This window comes from Mastomys coucha, unplaced genomic scaffold (genome assembly GCF_008632895.1).
Source record: "Mastomys coucha isolate ucsf_1 unplaced genomic scaffold, UCSF_Mcou_1 pScaffold4, whole genome shotgun sequence".
Classification (NCBI taxonomy): Eukaryota; Metazoa; Chordata; class Mammalia; order Rodentia; family Muridae; genus Mastomys; species Mastomys coucha.
In genome coordinates this window covers 2466090-2486282 of record NW_022196910.1, presented here as the reverse complement: position 1 = coordinate 2486282, position 20193 = coordinate 2466090, and the positions used below count along the sequence as shown (strand labels likewise).

At 55.3% G+C, this 20193-nt stretch overlaps 1 protein-coding gene across 1 annotated transcript; it reads left to right on the top strand.

Moving 5' to 3' along the window:
* The first annotated feature begins 231 nt into the window (after positions 1-231).
* Positions 232-20193, top strand: Hcn2 (hyperpolarization activated cyclic nucleotide gated potassium and sodium channel 2). Its single transcript, XM_031349814.1, has 8 exons — positions 232-820; positions 8910-9333; positions 10704-10865; positions 13093-13311; positions 14987-15133; positions 17864-18104; positions 18234-18398; positions 18938-20193. The coding sequence occupies exons 1-8, from the start codon at positions 270-272 to the stop codon at positions 19618-19620; spliced, it is 2592 nt and encodes an 863-aa protein (XP_031205674.1). The 5' UTR covers positions 232-269; the 3' UTR covers positions 19621-20193.

Genomic DNA, 20193 nt, shown 5'->3' with positions numbered 1-20193 from the left:
TCCTTGGCCTCAGTTTCCCCTTGGGAATCAAACCTGAGCGCATCTCCAAGGTCTCAAGGGGCTGACTGACCTTGAGCCCGCTAGCTGGCCGCAGCCTCAGTTTCCCCATCCATCCCTGTGTAGGGTGGGGGTGGCTCAGGTGGAGGCGGGGCTCCCGCCCCCGCCCCACCCCCGCGATCAGAGGCTCCACCCCCGGCTCCGCCCTCCCTCGGGCTCGGCCGGCGGCGGCGGCGGCCGCTCCGCTCCGCACTGCCCGGCGCCGCCTCGCCATGGATGCGCGCGGGGGCGGCGGGCGGCCGGGCGATAGTCCGGGCGCGACCCCTACGCCGGGGCCGCCGCCACCGCCGCCGCCGCCCGCGCCCCCTCAGCCTCAGCCACCACCCGCGCCACCCCCGAACCCCACGACCCCCTCGCACCCGGAGTCGGCGGACGAGCCCGGCCCGCGCGCCCGGCTCTGCAGCCGCGACAGCTCCTGCACCCCTGGCGCGGCCAAGGGCGGCGCGAATGGCGAGTGCGGGCGCGGGGAGCCGCAGTGCAGCCCCGAGGGCCCCGCGCGCGGCCCCAAGGTTTCGTTCTCATGCCGCGGGGCGGCCTCGGGGCCCGCGGCGGCCGAGGAGGCGGGCAGCGAGGAGGCGGGCCCGGCGGGTGAGCCGCGCGGCAGCCAGGCTAGCTTCCTGCAGCGCCAATTCGGGGCGCTCCTGCAGCCTGGCGTCAACAAGTTCTCCCTGCGGATGTTCGGCAGCCAGAAGGCCGTGGAGCGCGAGCAGGAACGCGTGAAGTCGGCGGGGGCCTGGATCATCCACCCCTACAGCGACTTCAGGTGCCGCCTCCGGGAGGGGCCCGTCCTTGGCGCGCCCGAGAGAGGGCGGGGCGCCACGTCCCGGATGGTGACCTCCGGGTGGTGGCAGTTGGAGCGACCGGGCCGAGGATAGGGGGTAGTCCCCTCGCAGTGACCTCGGGCGTGACCCGGACCCGCCCCCGAGGGACCCTGGTGTACAGAGGCTCCGCCCTTTTGGGGGTCTGGAGTGAGGGGGTTCCTGGCGTTCCCCCTCCCGCGCGCCCTGGTTGCAGTGGGCGAGAGCCGCGGCCTCAGGGCCAGGGTCTGGGCGCACAGGGGTGGAGAGGACGAATAGAGGGGAACGTGGGCGCCCGTAGGCCGCGGAGCAGAAACGAGAGTGGAAGGATGGGCAGAAAGGAAAAAGGAAGAAGAAGGAGGAGGAAAGAAAAGAAGGGAAGGAAGGAAGAAGGAAGGGCGCATGAGAAAGGACGCGCCCGGGAGGCCTCGGGGAGGGGGTTATTAAGCGAGCGCCGCGCGTTCCCACGGTCTCCGCTTGCGCCCGAGGCAGATGCGTTCCGAGTAACCACACATTCCGGGTGCGTGGCTATGGACGTGGCCTGAGTTGGCTGCTGCGTGCAGCGATAGGAGCTGGTGTAGGGCCATGACCCGAGTATTTGCGTCTGTCTCTCCTTCCCGGGCGAGCTTGTGATACGATGCCCGAGAGGGACTGGGGGGGGTGGGGGGGCGTGTCCCTAGGGGTGTGGCTGGTGGGCCTCTAGAAGTACCTGTTGGGATGCTGGCTGTGTGCGCGCGTGTGTACCGGGTGGGTGTACACCCGCGGGCCGTAGGGAGAGCTGCGTGCAGGGAATGCAGGCTAATGTCCCTATCTGCGATGACTTGTTAGGGTGCGAGATTTGAAGACAGGATGCTTCCCTATCCCGGGAAACTAACTGTAGCTTGAAGTTTCAGGACCACGGACAGCTCCGGGACCTGTGGCGGCTCCAAGTGCTTGTCACTTTTCAAGTGCTTGATAATTGAGCAAATAGAGATCCATGAACAGCCTTCCCGAGACCAGAATGCCACCTTTACCAGGAACCTAGGTGTGGGGAAGATGTCCAGGGGTTAGGGCCCAACAGGAGTTGTTCTCACATATCCTAGCCTAAGTGCCAGGCTCAGCATTGCCCTACAGACTTCCAGAATTGGGAACTGGACCCTGGGCTTTTGCTCTGTTCCCACCCGTAGAATGACACAAGAAGAGAGGCAGGCTTGCCAAGACTTCCTAGCTGACCAGTGTGAATGGAGCCAAGTGCCAGCCAGCCAGAGAAGGCTGTGGGGGCTACTCGCTACCCTCCTACCCCAGCATCATCCTTATGCCCAGGTTACAGGTGGGGGCATAAGGCCACACTTAAGCTTGGGTTTTTGCCTGCAGTGGTGACGCGTGGCTGGTTTGAAGGTGCGTGGGAATGGGAGGTTTTGAGAAGAAATTGAGCTCCTGCCTTGGAGTCTTGTGGGTACAAGATGCTTGGTGGACCCTGTGCATGCTCTGGCTGCCATAAGCCCTGAACTATGGAGAGGTTCATGGACCCAACAGTCTTGCCTGGAGAACTAGAGCAGACAGAAGGGGGGCGGAGGTGTACCTGGGGTTAGAGGAGTCAGTGTGGCCATCAGATTTCAAAGCTGACACTGGGACTGGGGACTTGTGCCCCTTCCAGAACTTTCCAATTGAACGTTGACCAAGATGGACTCCAGAGCCTCTCAGGGCTGTTGGAAACACCAAGTGTGTTGAGTGTTGACTGAGACATTGATTGATAGGTTTTCGCTATCCTGGGATGAAACCCAGGCTAGCGATCTACTGGTGAACCTGGCACACCCTCAGCTCACTTTCTATTTTTTGTTCTGAGACAGGATTTCACTAAGTTGCTCAGTGGCCTTGAATTGAGCATCCTCCTGCCTCAGTTTCCTGAGTAACTGGGAAAACAGGTGTGTGTACCACTAAGCCCAACAGTACTAATTGAACATTAAAAAAAAGAAGATCCAGCTGGGCAGTGGTGGCGCACGCCTTTAATCCTGGCACTTGGGAGGCGGATTTCTGAGTTCGAGGCCAGCCTGGTCTACAGAGTGAGTTCCAGGACAGCCAAGGCTACACAGAGAAACCCTGTCTCAAAAAAACAAAACAAAACAAAACAAAAAACCAAACAAACAAAAAAAGAAGATCCTACCCTGAGGATAGGAAAAGAAAGGCCATTCAGACATTATTATGCCTCAAGTGGGCAATATATACATATATAATATATATATATTTTTAAATTCTTTTTTTTTCTTTCGAGACAGTGTTTCTCTGTGTAGCCCTGGCTGTCCTGGAAGTCGCTCTGTAGACCAGGCTGGCCTCAACCTCAGAAATCCGCCTGCCTCTGCCTCCCAAGTGCTGGGATTAAAGGTGTGCACCACCACCACCAGGCTACTTTTAAATTCTTATGCAGAATAGTGGGCAGGGACCTTCCATCCCTATCCAGGGCTGAGCAGATACCTGGCTCTGACTTGGTTCCCCAGTGGCTCAGTCCTGTGACTTGGCTGGCATGCCTGACATCCGGATGGGACTTTGCTGGTTGGTGACTGGCCCTCCTTGCCTAGGCAGGAGCAGGAGGAGGAGTCATTGAAGGCACTGAGGAGTCAGGGCTGTGGGATGTCAGGGCCCTTGGGTATTGGTTGCCTGCAGCATGCAGTCCACAAGGACCTAGAGGAGCCAGGTTCTTGGCAGAATTCCATCCTAGAGTCTCCTAGGACACAGGGTGCCTGGAGGATCACTTTAGGCCTCTCTGCCTCAACTTCTCAGGATTCGAGGAGGTTGTGGTGTGGGGGACAGGGACAGGTGTCTGATGTGTCTGGAAGGATCTTCTACCCTCTTACTTAATTGATAGAACTCTGTTCCAATGGTGCTCAGACACCTAAAAATGATTAGTATTTCAATATTTATTCCATTTACATATTGTGTCTGGGGGCACTACACAGTACCTATGTGTTAGTCAGAGGGCAGGATGTAGAGTCAGCTGTCACTCACTTTGTGGGTCCTAGGATCCAATCAGTTCATCAGGTTTGGTGGCAGGCATTTTTATTCAATGAGCTATCTCATTGCTCCCACTTTTTTCCTTAAAAACATGGGGGTGGTACTGGGTCTCCTGAAGCTGAAGCTTGTCTTAAACTCACTATAATGGAGGATGACCTTGAACTCCTGATTCTCCTGAGTGCTAGAGTGAAAGGAATGGCCCACCAAGCTCAGTTTCTGTGTTGCTGGAATTGTGACCCAGGCTTTGCACATGTTAGGAGAGTGTGCTACCCTCTGACATCCCAATTTGCAATCTCATTCTGTAGCCCAGGCTGACCTCCCACTTACAGCAATCCTCCTGCTTCACCCTCCCAAGTGCTAGAATCACTACAGTCACCATCTCACCCAGTTTTACCTGCTTCTTCTAAGCGTCAGCCCTGGCCCCGAGAAGGTTGATGGAGAAGCTTTCAGTTTGAGGGTTCTTGGGGGGAAGTGTTCCAGGCCTGGATGGCCATGCTCAAGCTGGGAATGAGAGCAGCCGTGATACCTGGGAAAGGAAGAGAGGAGAGCCAGACAGCCTCAGAAGCCCATAGATCCAGCCCAGACCTATGGATGCTGGCTGTGAGGCTGCCACATCCTCCTCCACCCCTCACTAGATGACCAGGGGTCAGTGTGAGGTCAGGGTGTTGGGTCCTGCATGTAAATCCCTGGAAATGTGCCCTATATCAAGGTCCTAGAATAAATCCGTATTATCAGGGAGGATATGAGGTTTGGGCATGCACCTGCTTCCCAGATGGGAGTGTTGGGACCTGAAGCTCTCCAGGCTAAGAAAGAAAGCCTCTGGGGAGGGCTTGAGATCAGGATGGGTAAGGCCCCCTCTTCCTAGGACCTGCATCCCAAGGCCATCACTTCAGGGTTTCTGCCGGGACTCCTTTCCTTGCCCTGGCCTGGTCTGCCTCCAATGTACACTCAAGTACAGTAAGAGACGCCTCTACCCTCCACTAGCCACCCTGACATCATTCCTGAGTGTCACACACGCAGATTGTCCACTCGCTCAGGCCAGTATCTCCCACCCCTCTACCTCCACCTGGGAAGCCCCACCCACAGTGAGTAGCCTCAGGGCCTTTGTACCCGCTGTGCTGTTCTGACTGCCTGGGCACTACCTCTCCCTGAGACCATCAGCTTTTGAGTGCCACCTCCTTCAAACAGCATTCCCGAACATTGTGCCCAGGCCCATCTCCCACACCCTGGCATCCAGCACAAATCCTACTTGATGGACATTTTCTCCTCAACCAACTCCCATAGGAGCCAGGCGTTGGGGAGCAGTATGTGTGTGGCCATCTACATTTCCTGGTCAGTTCATGTCCCTGGCGCTTGGTGTGTGATAAACCTTTACACGTGTCTGCACCCTGGGACTGCAGCTGTCTTTGCACCGGGGTTTCCAGCCCTAACCCTGACACCTGCTCTGAGGACTCAGTGGGCTCAGGCCCTGATCCTCTGTCCAAGCCTGGCCTGTAATCCCTGACCTCCGGCCTCTAATCCATCCAGCTTTGCTTGGAGCCGTGATCCCAGAGGGCTTTTGGCCACATCTTGGATCTGCCTAGAAGACGTGGCTGTCATTGTTGGTTTATCGAGGCCTGACCGTGGCTTTGAGGGCTCAGTTGTTGGCTCCTAGGATTCAAGCTGCTCCAAGTGGGAGCTGTGACCCATCCCAGAAGAATCCAGCTAAGAATGGCAGGGTCTTTTCTGTGTTATCCATGGGCCTCAGAGCTCAGAGTGGCTGTAGAGCTGAGCGGGAACAAAGTTCATTTGGTGAGAGCTATCCAAAACTCACCTATGGGTGGGAGAGGGCTCAGGCTGACAGTCAGCAAGGGAGACTTCTTCTCTTGTCTCCCAGTGAATCTGACCTCTGACCCCTGAGCTGGGTCCACAGCATGGTCCTGAGAGTCCTCACAGAATTAGGTAGTCATCACAACTCATTGTTGTTTATTGGGGAATTTATTTGTTTTGTTTGAGACAGAGTCTCACGTAGCCTATGTTGGCCCCAAACTCACAATGTAGCTAAGGATGTCTCATGTAGCCTATGCTGGCCTCAAACTCACTGTGTAGCTAAGGATGTCTCACGTAGCCTATGCTGGTGTCAAACACACTGTGTAGCTAAGGATGTCTTCCAACTCTTGATTCTCTTATCTCAACTTCCAGAGGGTTGGGCTGACAGGCATACACCTTTTAGAGGACTGAACTGGGTGCAGATGTCCCTGAGGTCCCTGCTTGAGGCAGGGCAGATAAAGCCTGGAGCCTCAGAGAAGGTGGGATACTACACAAGGAAGCACAGCCTAGGAGAGAAGCCAGAGCTGTGTCTGGTCCACCCACCATCCCAGGTCCTGTCTCCTCAAGCTTGATGTCTCTCAGGGCTTGGGGTTGGTGATGTGGAGGTGAGGGAGGGGGCCTCTGCAGAGTCCTAGGGATCCAGATGTGCTTGGCTCGATTTCCCTTGGTGTGGGACCTCTGACCCCTCCCTTCCCATCCCTGACTATATCTGTGGGGACCAGTTGACTGGTGAGGATGAAGGCCAGAGACACGAGTGTTAGAGCAGGCAGGCCCCATCCTACCAGGGACACAAGGACAACAGCCACCTGTTCTCCTCAGGCCCTGGGGGAAAGCAGGCCATACCATGTGACCTGGAGATGCAGTCCCTAAGGGAGGTTCCTGGACAGCGTGGCTGTGGATAGAGAACAGGCCAGTCTGAGTCCTGGGCCCCACTTAACTCTGGGTAAATCCCCGGCCTCAGTGGAAAGTCTGCCTGCCCCTGAATACCCCAGGAAGGGAAGAAGAGAAGCTTGAGGGCAGCTGCAGGCTTAGAAAGAGATGCCTGCTTTAGGGTTTCAGTTGACTCTAGGTCTCTCTGATAGTTTCTAAGCCTCCTGCCCACCACCATTGAAAGCCTCTACTCCCAGTGGTTTCTGGATCCCCTTGGTGGTTTCTAGGCCCCCCCCCCTTATTTCATTTCCAGATTTCCACTGCCATGGGTGGCTGCTGTGTCCACCAATGGCGATTTTTAGTCTCCGTTGACCTTTGGTTGCTCTTTTTTGATTGTTTTACTCAATGGCTCTTTCTCCAAAGAGAAAGCGTCCTCAGTCCAGAGAGGAAAAGGTTGGCCCGAACTACATGGCAGAATCTGGAAATGGCAGTTCAGAGTGCCTATTGACGAACAGGATCTCTCATCATGGTCTGAGCCGCCAACGCTGTCTAGATCCACGGCAGTTTGAAAGTGGTTATTTATGGCTGAAAGATGCCCTGTGGTGCTCCTGAAGAGAAGTGGGGTTTGCTTCCTCCTCGGTGGGCTGTAATTCTGGCTCCTGGGGAGCCAGACCCCCTCTTCTGGCTCCTTGCACATGCACAGGACCTCCCAGACATAACAAACAATTTAAAAAGAAAAACACAAACTCTAAATCTGTTATTTGATGTTGCTCCTGAGGTTAGGTGATGTTATCCTGAGCTCGGGAGGTCTTGTCCCCACCAAGGGTGGTGGTGAGGGACATCACACATCGATAGAATCCCAAAGCCTTCCCACTAAAGGGCTTCACCCCATATGGGCTGAAGACAGAAGAGCTTGTCCAAGGTCACTCGTGCATGGCAGGTGCCAGCACAAAGCTGTGCTGACAGACACTGGGTGTTGCCAGCTGTTGGCTCTCAGTCTGAGCTGCTGTAAATGCCCCAGTACAAATCACTTTTTAATTTTTTTTTTTCTCTCTTCTTTGGACTGTTTCCTTGAGCTCAGTTCTCTGAAGTGCTGGTCGCCTGCTGGGCATGGTGTTTATAACTGTGCCCATGAAGTGCAGGCCAGCAGAAGGAGCCAGCTCCCAGCAAGCGCTGAGACATCAGCTCCAGACACTGCACCCCCCCCCCGACACGTCACTCCTTTGAGCTGATTCCGGCCAGTGCCCCAGGTTTCATGCTCTAGAAACAGTGGGCTCTGTGCCTATGGGAAGCCCCAAATTCCAGGGGATGGTGACAGACCTCAAGGGGACTGATACTGTCTAGGTGTGCAGAGACACCTCTCCATTTTTGTTTGTTTGGTTTGAGACGGGGTCTCACTATGTATCCCTAGCTGTCCTCAAACTTGCTCTGTAGACCATGTTGGCCTCGAACTCACAGAGAGCCATCTGCCTCCTCCTCTCAAGTGCTGGGATGACATCTGTTTCCACCGTACCCAGTTCTCCAAAGTGTTTCTTGAGGTGACCAGCTGTGCCCTACAAGAGCTGAGGCCTCACCATGGTGTGAGCCGGCGGAAGCCCTGACCCTGTGCCCACCTGCTCTCAGCCTCCCACCCATGCCCAGCAGTGTGCCATCTCCCAGCTCACAAGCGCTTCCATCCTTTCCAAAAGCCAGACTTGTGCCAGGCACATTGTCCCTCTTTGGTCATGTGAAGTGTTTGGTCTATTTTGAGCCTTCTCTGCGGTCTGGAGGTACCTTCAAGGCAAGGTCAGAGTGGGTCAGAGAAAGCGACCCTGGCTGCCTGGGGTCATGAGTCTTCTTTGAGGAAATCCTGTCCTTGTCATGCAGCAAGATCTGGAGTCTCAGGGGCTGTTTTATGATCTGGGGTCCCAGAGAAAGACCCCTTAGGGTTGGGGCCCCAGAAAGAGACCCTCTTAGGGCTGGGGTCTGAGAAAGAGCCCACCTTGGGTTGAGGTCTCAGAGAGAAATCACCTTGCATTGGGGTCCCAGGGACCCACCTTAGGGTTGGGGGTCCCAGAGACAACCTTGGAATGGGATCCCAGAAAAAGACCACTCTAGATTGGGATCCCATAGAGAGATCACCTTAGGTTGAAGTCTCAGAGACCACCTTAGGTTGCAGTCCTGGAGACCCACCTTTGTTTGGGTTGGGGCCCCAGAAAGAGATCACATTAGGTTGGAGTTCCAGAGGGAGACCACCTTGGGGTGGGGGTCCCTGACAGACCACCTTGGGGTGGGGGGTCCCTGACAGACCACCTTGGGGTTGGGGCCCCTGACAGACCACCTTGGGGTGAGGAAGAGGGCCCTGCTGACGCCAAGACCAAGAGCTGTGAGCATCCTGCCCCTCTCCAGGTTCTACTGGGACTTCACCATGCTGTTGTTCATGGTGGGAAATCTCATCATCATTCCCGTGGGCATCACTTTCTTCAAGGACGAGACTACCGCGCCCTGGATCGTCTTCAACGTAGTCTCAGACACCTTCTTCCTCATGGACTTGGTGCTGAACTTCCGCACCGGCATTGTTATTGAGGACAACACGGAGATCATCCTGGACCCCGAGAAGATAAAGAAAAAGTACCTGCGTACATGGTTCGTGGTAGACTTCGTGTCGTCCATCCCAGTGGACTACATCTTCCTCATCGTGGAGAAGGGAATCGACTCCGAGGTCTACAAGACGGCGCGTGCGCTGCGCATCGTGCGCTTCACCAAGATCCTCAGTCTGCTGCGGCTGCTGCGTCTATCACGGCTCATCCGATATATTCACCAGTGGGAGGAGGTGAGGGGCGGGGAGAGGACCAAGCATGGGCAGAGCCCCAGTAACGTGGTCATGGGTACCTTGCATCTGGGCAGGATCAGATCTATAATTGAATCCGGGGCCACCAGAGCTGTGGAGTTGGAGAATGCTGGGCTTGGGGTGTTGACGGGGCCTTGAGTGTAGACAGGGCAGGAGCATGATCACGGGGTGTTAGAGACGACTAAGTCTAGGGGCTGGAGATGAGGCCTTGGGTGTGGGAGTGAAACCTCAAGCTTGGGTGGGACTAAAGTCTATTTGGTGGGAGGAGCCTATGATCTGAGGGTGGGACCTTGGTGTGGGTGTGGCCATGGCTTTAGGACCAGAGCTTTAATTTGGAGTGCGGAAGAGAGAGACATGTACACCATTGCTCTGGGTGTGGAGCCTCGTTACAAGTAACAGACCGGAGCTGTGGGTCTAGGGCTTTGGGATGTGGCTGGGTCAAAACTACAGGGAGAGAACCTCACTCTGGGACAGGGCCAGAGCTATGGTGTAGGACCCATGTGGATGCAGATCCTGTCAAGGCAGGGCTTTGGGTTGTGGGTGTGGTCAAGAGGAACCGGGCTAAGGCCTCTCTCAGGAGCTAAGATGGGTTTCTTAGGGTGGATCAAAGCTGTATAGTGGGGGGCCTTGAGTGCCACTGGTGGGGGAGTAAAGCTGTAAGGAGGACTGGCAAGGGCATTTGGCAGGACCCTTACTGTTAGAGCCTTAAGGGAAGTGGGGGAGGGCATAACAGATATGTCTGGGATAGAGGCCCAGGGTGGGATCCCAGGGAAATGTGCAAAGTCTGTAAAGGGGGTGGAGGGTAAGTGGGGGGATGCTCGTTTTTAGATGGAGGATGAGGGACGGGGTGGGGGGACATCTCACATGTGATTATAGGCTCAGAAGCAAGACTGGGGGACAGATAGTCTTGGGGGCCCCCATGAAACCCCTCCTACCCCATGGGGTCATACAGTGAGGACCTTCAGGATACTCGAATTTGGGGAGACCTTTAGACAACCTCACCAAGTGTTACCGTGCTTCTTCTTACGCCCTGAAAGATGTGGGGGAAAGACGTTCAGATTTCTCCAGTCACCTACTCCCGAATCCAAGATCTCAGCCCTGAATCTGACCCGTTCCTGCTTCTGCAACCATTGGGAGGAACTTACAGGGGCTGGCATGTGGAGACAGGACTTGGGCAGGATGAGGAAGGTCATTTGGACGGGTTGTGGGTGAGACAGAATTAGCTTGTTAAGGGTACATAGACTTTCACTAACCCTGGACAGAGGGGGACAGTACTCAGCAGGTAGCGTTTGGGATCTGGGATAGACGTTGGGGAGGGCCTGGGACTCTCATGGTCACACACCCCCTCTCAGATTTTCCACATGACCTACGACCTGGCAAGTGCAGTGATGCGCATCTGTAACCTGATCAGCATGATGCTACTGCTCTGCCACTGGGACGGTTGCCTGCAGTTCCTGGTGCCCATGCTGCAAGACTTCCCCAGTGACTGCTGGGTGTCCATCAACAACATGGTGGTGAGTGCTCCCTGGCAGAGCCTACGTGTGCAAGCGCCCCCTGGCTGCCTCCAGGGACAGCGCAGCTCCCATTTACCCTTGTGCCCTGTGGCTGCTAGCACTGCCTAAGGTGCTCTATGGGCAGCAAAGCACCCACCTGCTATGACAGCTGATACCCACTAGTGGCCCCTAGTCACCCCCAGAGGCAGTGGGCCTTGTGTGCACTTGCCCCTGTGCCCAATATTTGCCAGTGTCCCTTGGTCCTCCTCCTAAGGCAGCTCAGCTAGCATACCTTGGGCCTCCTGAGACAGCTCAGGAGCCATTTTTCCACATCACACAGATAACTAACTACTCAGCAACCTTCTTACTATAAAAATATTTTACTTTAAGCCAGACAGCGGTGGCACATGCCTTTAATCCCAGCACTTGGGAGGCAGAGGCAGGTGGATTTCAGAGTTCGAGGCCAGCCTGGTCTACAGAGTTCCAGGACAGCCAGGGATACACAGAGAAACCCTGTCTCGAAAAACAAAAATAAAAACAAAAAAACCTTATTTCATTTTTTGCATGTGTTTGTCTGTATGTGCACCATGGTGGTCAGAAGAGGGTGCCCAATCCCCTGGAATTAGAGTTATAGATGTGAGTGCTGAGAACTGAACTGGGGTCTTCTATAAGAGCAACAAGTACTCTTAACAGCCGAGCTTTCTCTCCAGCCCCCTTTGTTTAAAAGATTTCACATAGCAAGGCAGTGGGGGCGCATGCCTTTAATCCCAGCACTTGGGAGGCAGAGGCAGGTGGATTTCTGAGTTTGAGGCCAGCCTGGTCTACAGAGTGAGTTCCAGGACAGTCAAGGCTCGAAAAACAACAACAACAACAACCACAAAAAGATTTCACATTAGGTTTATTTATTGTCATTTTTAAATTATGTATGTGTGGGTGGATATGTGCACATGAGTGCAATGCCCTCAGAGGCCAGAAGAGGGCATCAGATCCCCTGAAGCTGGAGTTACAGGTGATTGTGAATGACCATGTGAGTTCTGGGAACCCTACTCAGGCTCTCTGACAAAACAGCCAGTGTTCTTACCTGCTAAGCCATCTCTCTAGTCACTCTTACGTTTGTAGTCATCATATGTAGCCCAGGCTGGCCTCAAATTCACTAGGTAGCTGAGGATGACCTTGAACTCACAATCATCTTGCCTCTACCTCTGGAGTGCTGGGACAGCAGGTGTGCGTGTCCACTGCAGTTTCCCTTTTGTCTTTATACAAATGCACTTAAAGTAAAACAACCTTCAGATGTTAAGGTTGTTTCCACAAGCCTGAAGAAGTAACAGCTCCAAGTACCTGTTCTCCCTATGTCTGTATGACAGACAACTAAGGAGGCTGTAGAGCCCAGGGAAGAGCCTCTGCCAGCTTCTAAGAGAAGCAGATGCAGGGATAGCAAGTTCAAGGACAGCATGGGCAAAGTAGCAATTCTGTCTCAAAATGGAAAGTAAAGAGAGGGCTAAGGGTGGCTCAGCAATACAGCCCTGCCTAGAGTCCCCCAGTGAGGGGCTGGGAGTGTGGTCAGGGGCAGAGCCCTGCCTAGAATCCCCCACTAGGGGCAGAAGGCGTGGCTCAGGGACAAGCACCTGCGTAGCATCCCTGAGGTCAGAACTGTGAAAGTGGTTGGGGGGGGCGGGCAGTCTTCAGGGAGTGTTGCAGCCCAGGCCAGGGACAAACTAAAGCTTGGTGTGTGTTGGTCAGGACACAGCAGGCAGGCATCAATGGAGTCAGAAGCAGGGTAGGGAGAACCCACAAGCGCCCTTCCTAGGAGCCTGGCACAGCTGCCTCGGCTGAGGAGCCCATTGTCCAGCCACTGCCTGCACAAGCGGTTCCATTTCCTGCATGGGCCCAGTGCCCCATCCCCCTCTGACTGGGTCAAGTGAGGACGTCTAGGGATGGGCCTCTCCCCCTCTGCCCTTTGGGTATTATTCCAGTGTCCCAGGACCCTGGAATGGGCATTCTTGACCTTGAGGCTGCTTTGGCCAGAGTGCTGCCCCTGTGGGGCTTAGTTTCCCCCAAAGTGAAGGGGCGCTGGCGTCAGGCTTGTCCCTGATGTTGCGTCACTGAGACTTCTGAATGCCCATGTCCTTTGCCTGAGACTGCCTTGGGTACTTCTGACTATGGGAGCTAACCCCCCTCTCAAGTGCTCGTAGGAGAGCAGGCAGGAAGGTTCAAGGGACTCCCCCAACCATCTCTGTTGATGTTGCAGAACCACTCATGGAGTGAACTCTACTCGTTCGCGCTCTTCAAGGCCATGAGCCACATGCTTTGCATTGGCTATGGGCGGCAGGCACCTGAGAGCATGACGGACATCTGGCTGACCATGCTCAGCATGATCGTAGGCGCCACCTGCTATGCCATGTTCATTGGGCATGCCACTGCGCTTATCCAGTCCCTGGATTCGTCACGGCGCCAATACCAGGAGAAGGTCAGAGGAGGGAGGCGATGCCTTCGGTCAGAATGGGGAGGTGGCCCTGAGTCTGGGGTTGGGGGGGAAGCAGCTCCTGGTTCTAAGGGCTCCTGTAAGAGCTCAGGACAGAGTCAAAGAGAGGATCCAGGTGGGGGTAGATGAGGGGAGGAGGAGGAGCCCATGGGGTTCAGAACCAGCAAGACCAGTCCCTGGGGTCCACTTAAGTGCTCTTGGGTGTCAGTGTCATGGGGGAGTTTGGGAAGCAGGGTGAACCTCTGGGGAGAGCAGAGTTGCAGCCATTTCCATCTGTCTTCTGCACAAGGAGTACATCCTCAGGACTGGGGACAGAGGCAGCTGCTTTGGGCCACACAGCAGCCAAAAGGGCAGGAACCTTGGCTTCAACCTCTTTGACCCTTGCTCGCTGCAATGGGTCTCAGTTCCCCACCCCCATCAGTGCCAGCCGGGTCAGCCAGGCTCTGTGCCAGGTCCCCATCCGGAAGCCTCCATCTCACCCAAACATGAGCTGGTGCTGCCACCCACCCGCCGTCACGGGGTCCGCTGAGATAAGGGCAGCTGTGGCTTGGGCAGAAATGGGGCTGGGGCAGCCCTGGGGTACTGTGCTGGGGACAGCCTGGCACCCACACCCCAGCCCTAATAGGGAGGGGCTGGCTCCGTGTTGGTCCCCAGGTCCCAGGGGCAGGGCTGTGGATGAAAGTCAACATGCACAGTGATGCTGGCACTATATATAGCCAAGTCTCAGAAATATGAGCCGGACACCTAAGGTGCTCACAGAATACACTATTTTTTTTTCATGACAGAATTTCTCTGTGTATCACTCACTGTCTGTCCTTTGAGTTCTCGGAGAACTCAAACGCACTCTGTAAACCAGGTTGTCTTTGAATTCAGAAAGATCCACCTGCCTCTGCCTCCTGAGTGCTGTGATTAAAGGCATGCACCACCACAGCCCGACATTTTGATAGACATGGTATCACATAGCCTAGAATGGCCTCAAGCTCATTATACAACAGAGGGTGACCTTGAACTCCTAACCCTCCTGCTTTGTTGGGGGCAAAGTGTGCACCACTATATCTAACCTGTTTAAACATAAATATATCTGTTAGTGGGCATGGTGTGTCAGGCTGTTATCCCAGCTTTTGGAGAGCTGAGTTAAAATTCCAGGTCAGCCTGGGCTAGAGTATGACCTGACCACACACAATAAAACAAAACATAAGGGCCTGGGGAGGGGACTGAGTGACTGCAGTGCTGGGGACTAAGTGACTGCAAGTGCTGGGGATTGAATGACTGCAAGTGCTGGGGACTGAGTGACTACAAGTGCTGGGGACTGAGTGACTGCAGTGCTGGGGACTGAGTGACTACAAGTGCTGGGGACTGAGTGACTGCAAGTGCTGGCCTGGTGTCCATGAAGACCTGGGTTTCACTCCAGCATCATAAACCTTTTGTGGTGGCACATGTCTGTCATCCCAGCACCTGAGAGGTAGAGAGGCAAGATCAGAAGTGTAAGGTTATCCTTGGCTAGTTTGAAGCCAGCCTGGGCTACATGAAACCCTGTCTCAAAACAAAGCATATCATTTGTCTTTGGTGTTGTTCAGCTTGGCATCTGTGTCCCCGGGCTGGGTGGCATGCGCTGGACCTGTCTCTGGGTTGGACACTGATCCACCTCTTCTCCCTTCAGTATAAGCAAGTAGAGCAGTACATGTCCTTCCACAAACTGCCCGCCGACTTCCGCCAGAAGATCCACGATTACTATGAACATCGATACCAGGGGAAGATGTTCGATGAGGACAGCATTCTCGGAGAGCTCAACGGGCCACTCCGTGAGGTAAGGTGCCCACGGATGGCCTCAGAACCTGGAGAGTCTCAGTCACGCCCCAGCATGCCACACACATGCAACTGCGTCCAGGGTCCATGGACAAACTGATGGGGCACGTGTGGGACCTACGGGATCAGGTTTGGCCGGCTGGTGTAAACCCAGCTGTAGGTGCTTCTGGGCATGTCTCCGTGGACTTCCCTGGACATTACCTCCTCCCCTACCAGCTTCAAACACGAGGCTACAGTCTCCCAGGTGCAGGTCATGAAACACACATCTGTGCGGCCATGCTCCCTCCAAGACCCTTGGGGAGGGTCCTTCCTGCGTCTCCTCTTATCCAGGGCCCTTACTTATTTTGTATGTGTGGGTGCTTTGCTTGCATGTGTATCTATGCACCATGTATGAACATGGTATCTATACAGGCCAGAAGAGAATATTGGACCCCCTGAATCTGGAGTTACTAGCCATTGTGAACCCCCATGTGGGTGCTGGGAATCAAACCTAGATCCCTCTATAAAGAACAGCCAGAGCTCTACTGAACTGTCTCTCCAGCCGCCACCCTCCCCCCCACCTCTTAAGATTTTATTTGATGTGTATGTGTGTGTCCACAAGTGTGTGCAGGTGTTCACAGAGGCCAGAAGAGTGTGTCTGATCCATTAGAGCTGGAGTTATATATACTGTGAGCCATCAGATCCAAACTCTGGTCCTCATGATTGAATAGCAAATACTGCTAACCACTAAGCACACAAATGTGTCCAGGTGCACATACATGTACATAGAGCCAGAAGACATCCTTGAATTTTACCCGTGAGTGTACTGTCTACCTTCTTTAAGACAGGGTCTCTCGTTGGCCTGGAACTCAGTCATTCAGCTAGGCAGGCCAGTCATCACACCCCAGGGATCCTGTCTCTGCCGTCCAAGACCTGGGGTGCCAAGCACACACTGGCCCTCTCGGCTTTTGGACGTGTTTTGAGGATGCTTGTATGGCTCACAAAGTGCATCGGTCTAACTCTTCATTCCCAAATACAGTCCCATTCAGAGGTTCTTGCTCCTAGTCTTGCCAAGGAGATGACTGGGAGAACAGTGGTGGAGTGCTCAGGGCTGAGTGTGGGATAGGTGGGCTGAAGCAAGGGCATGACATCTAGGTCCCAGGTGGAGGGCAGGGCCAGGGCAGAGGCCTCCAGGACTGAATTACAGGAGGAGGGGGTCAAGGGCTGTGTGGGGACATCCCAGTTGGCAGTCTTTGATTAATGGCCTTGGAGATAGTCAACAGAATTCGACTGTTCCTTTGTAGGGAACATAGCTCACAGGCCTTAGATGCGTGAAATCCACAGATTTGTAGGAGAGGCATGCATTTCCACTTCTGTAACTTTATCACCAGCCCAAAGGAAACATTTCTTTTCAAAACAATTTTTTTTTCCATTTACATATATTGAGTGTTTTGCCTTAATGTTTGTCTGTGCCCCGCGAGCACAGTGCCAGCAGCAGCCAAAAGAGGATCAGGAGTTCAAGGTCACCCTCACCACTTATATAGTGTCAGTCTAAGACATCCTGAGCTACATGAGCTCCTATCTCATAACAAAACACTTCTAAAGAGAAAGAAGGCCACTCCACATGCGTGGAGTGATTGGAGGGATTGGAGTTACAGAGTCCAGTTGTAATCAACCACGTGGCTGCTGGGAATCGAAACTAGGTCCTCTAGAAGAGCAACTATTGCTCCAACCCTTCTTTTTCCATTTTTGAGACAAGTTTCACTCTACAGCAGAGGATGACCTCAAGTTCATGGCAATTCTCCTGCCTCAGCCTCCCAGCCACCTGGCCGGGCTTGGATGATCACTTTTTGGTGTGTCCCTCTGACTCCCTCCTCCTTGGGAGGGTCGAGCTCAAAGCCCTGTAGTGACTCAAGGAGGCTGGTCTCATTCGCCACTGGTTTCTTGCTGGGTTTTGTTACATGAGCTTGGCAGTGACCTTGACAAGATGCAGCTGTTTAGAAAACACAAGCATGATGCATCGTGGCTGGGAACAACCTTGGGTAAATGTGGCAAAGAGAGAAAGGATGCCCTAAGAGGGCTGAGGACACATGTGGAGTGGCCTTCTTTCTCTTTAGGAGTGTTTTGTTTTGTTTTTTTTCCTGAGACAGGATCTCTCTGTATAGCCCTAGCTGTCCTGGAACTCACTCTGTAGACCAGGCTGGCCTCCAACTCAGAAATCCACCTGCCTCTGCCTTCCAAGTGCTGGGATTAAAGGCATGTGCCACCACTGCCCGGCTAGGAGTGTTTTGTTATGAGATAGCTCATATAGCTCAGGATGTCCTAGACTGTCACTATATAGGTGGTGAAGGTGACCTTGAACTACTGATCCTCCTGCCTCCACCTCCACAGAAGGCTGTGATGACAGGCTTGCATGACCTGGTTTATGCCATGCTGGGGATGGAACTCAGGGCATGCCAGGGAAGAGCTCTGGGCTCTCACCACCTCTTTTAATTCCTTTGGGTATTTTTTGTGGTCCTGTCACTTTCTCTCTAGCTATAATGGCTTTCTCTAGTCCAGTGTCACTCATCCTATGGTGGTATAGGGACTAGGGACTTTCCTGTATAACTTGAGCTCATCTTCTTTCTGGTCCTGCCTCCAGCATCTGCCTGGGAAGTTAGGGAGGGGCTGAGGGGCCACCAGGTGTTCTAGAGGAGAGCGAGGGCCTGAGTTACCAAGCCAGTCACTTAGTCACCCTCCTTCCCACCCACAGGAGATTGTGAACTTCAACTGCCGGAAGCTGGTGGCTTCCATGCCACTGTTTGCCAACGCAGACCCCAACTTTGTCACAGCCATGCTGACAAAGCTCAAATTTGAGGTCTTCCAGCCTGGAGATTACATCATCCGAGAGGGGACCATCGGGAAGAAAATGTACTTCATCCAGCATGGAGTGGTGAGCGTGCTCACCAAGGGCAACAAGGAGATGAAGCTGTCAGATGGCTCCTATTTTGGGGGTAAGCACCCTGTGCCAAGGTTGAGATCGGGATGGGATGGGACCTGAGGAGGTCCCAGGAGGGTCTGAGCGTGTGCTGGGCAGGCAGTGGCATCGATTCGCTGCTGAGGCACCACCCTTATTTTCACAGAGATCTGCCTGCTCACAAGGGGCCGGCGCACGGCCAGTGTGCGGGCTGACACCTACTGTCGCCTCTACTCCCTGAGTGTGGACAATTTCAATGAGGTGCTGGAGGAATACCCCATGATGCGGCGTGCCTTTGAGACTGTGGCCATTGACCGCTTGGACCGCATAGGTGAGCTGCTGCCAGACTGGCTAAGAGGGATGGGGAAGTAGAGGAAGGTCGGGAGGAGAGGTGAGAAAGGCCAGAATCACAGGGCTTGGTGAGAACATCTCAGGCTCAATAAACCAGGCACATTAGGGGTGTGGAATATGCTAGGCTTGTGGGGCAACATCTGAAAGGAGGCTGGAGGCCTGTGTGAGGCCTGTGGGGCAGGATGGGTCGGAGGGCACATGTCCGCACATGACAGGCAGGATGGGTCAGAGGGCATATGCCCGCACACGACAGGCACTCTACAGAATATGCTGGCTCAGCTTACAAACGGTGGACATTTATCTGCTGTATACAGCAGGCAGTTAAGGTGCACTTGCTATAGAACAAACACTCAGTACCTGGAATTTACAGGTCCCACACAACTGCACACCTTAGGTGTTAAGAACATGCCTGCTGCATGCAGTGTGAGCTGGCTGTACACAGTAGGTGCTGCACTCATGCTTACTAGGTAGGCAGGAGCTCAGGCTAGCACTGACAGTCTCCTAAACCCCTGCCCACAGGCAAGAAAAACTCCATCTTGCTGCACAAGGTTCAGCATGATCTCAGCTCAGGCGTGTTCAACAACCAGGAGAATGCCATCATCCAGGAGATTGTCAAATATGACCGTGAGATGGTGCAGCAGGCAGAGCTTGGCCAGCGCGTGGGGCTCTTCCCACCACCGCCACCACCGCAGGTCACGTCGGCCATTGCCACCTTGCAGCAGGCTGTGGCCATGAGCTTCTGCCCGCAGGTGGCCCGCCCGCTCGTGGGGCCCCTGGCGTTAGGCTCCCCACGCCTAGTGCGCCGCGCGCCCCCAGGGCCTCTGCCTCCTGCAGCCTCGCCAGGGCCACCCGCAGCAAGCCCCCCAGCTGCACCCTCGAGCCCTCGGGCACCGCGGACCTCACCCTACGGTGTGCCTGGCTCTCCGGCAACGCGTGTGGGGCCTGCATTGCCCGCACGTCGCCTGAGCCGCGCCTCGCGCCCACTGTCCGCCTCGCAGCCCTCGCTGCCCCATGGCGCGCCCACGCCCAGCCCCGCGGCCTCTGCGCGCCCGGCCAGCAGCTCCACGCCGCGCCTGGGACCCGCACCCACCGCCCGGACCGCCGCGCCCAGTCCAGACCGCAGGGACTCAACCTCGACGGGCGCTGCCGGTGGCCTCGACCCACTGGACTCTGCGCGCTCGCGCCTCTCTTCCAATTTGTGACCCTTGCGCGCCGCCCCGCGGGCCGGGCGGGGCCGTCATCCACACCAAAGCCATGCCTCGCGCCGCCCGCCCGTGCCCGTGCAGAAGCCATAGAGGGACGTAGGTAGCTTAGGAGGCGGGCGGCCCTGCGCCCGGCTGTCCCCCCATCGCCCTGCGCCCACCCCCATCGCCCCTGCCCCAGCGGCGGCCGCACGGGAGAGGGAGGGGTGCGATCACCTCGGTGCCTCAGCCCCAACCTGGGACGGGGACGGGGCGGCCCTGGCCGAGGACCTGGCTGGGCCCCGCATGTGCGGTGGCCTCTGAGGAAGAATATGGATCAAGGGCAATACTCGGCCCGCTGGCTTCCCGCTGCCCCTGGCAAGCTCACGCAATAACCAGCCCGTCCCTGCCCACGCGTCCGTGGTGACCTCTATCGGGCACCCAGGGGCGGGCTTCACGGCCAAGCCGGCGTGGGGGTGAGGCTGGGTCCCCGCCGTCGCTATGAATGTACTGACGAGCCGAGGCAGCAGTGACCCCCACGCCCCATTAACCCACAACCCCATTCCGCGCAATAAACGACAGCATTGGCGCCCA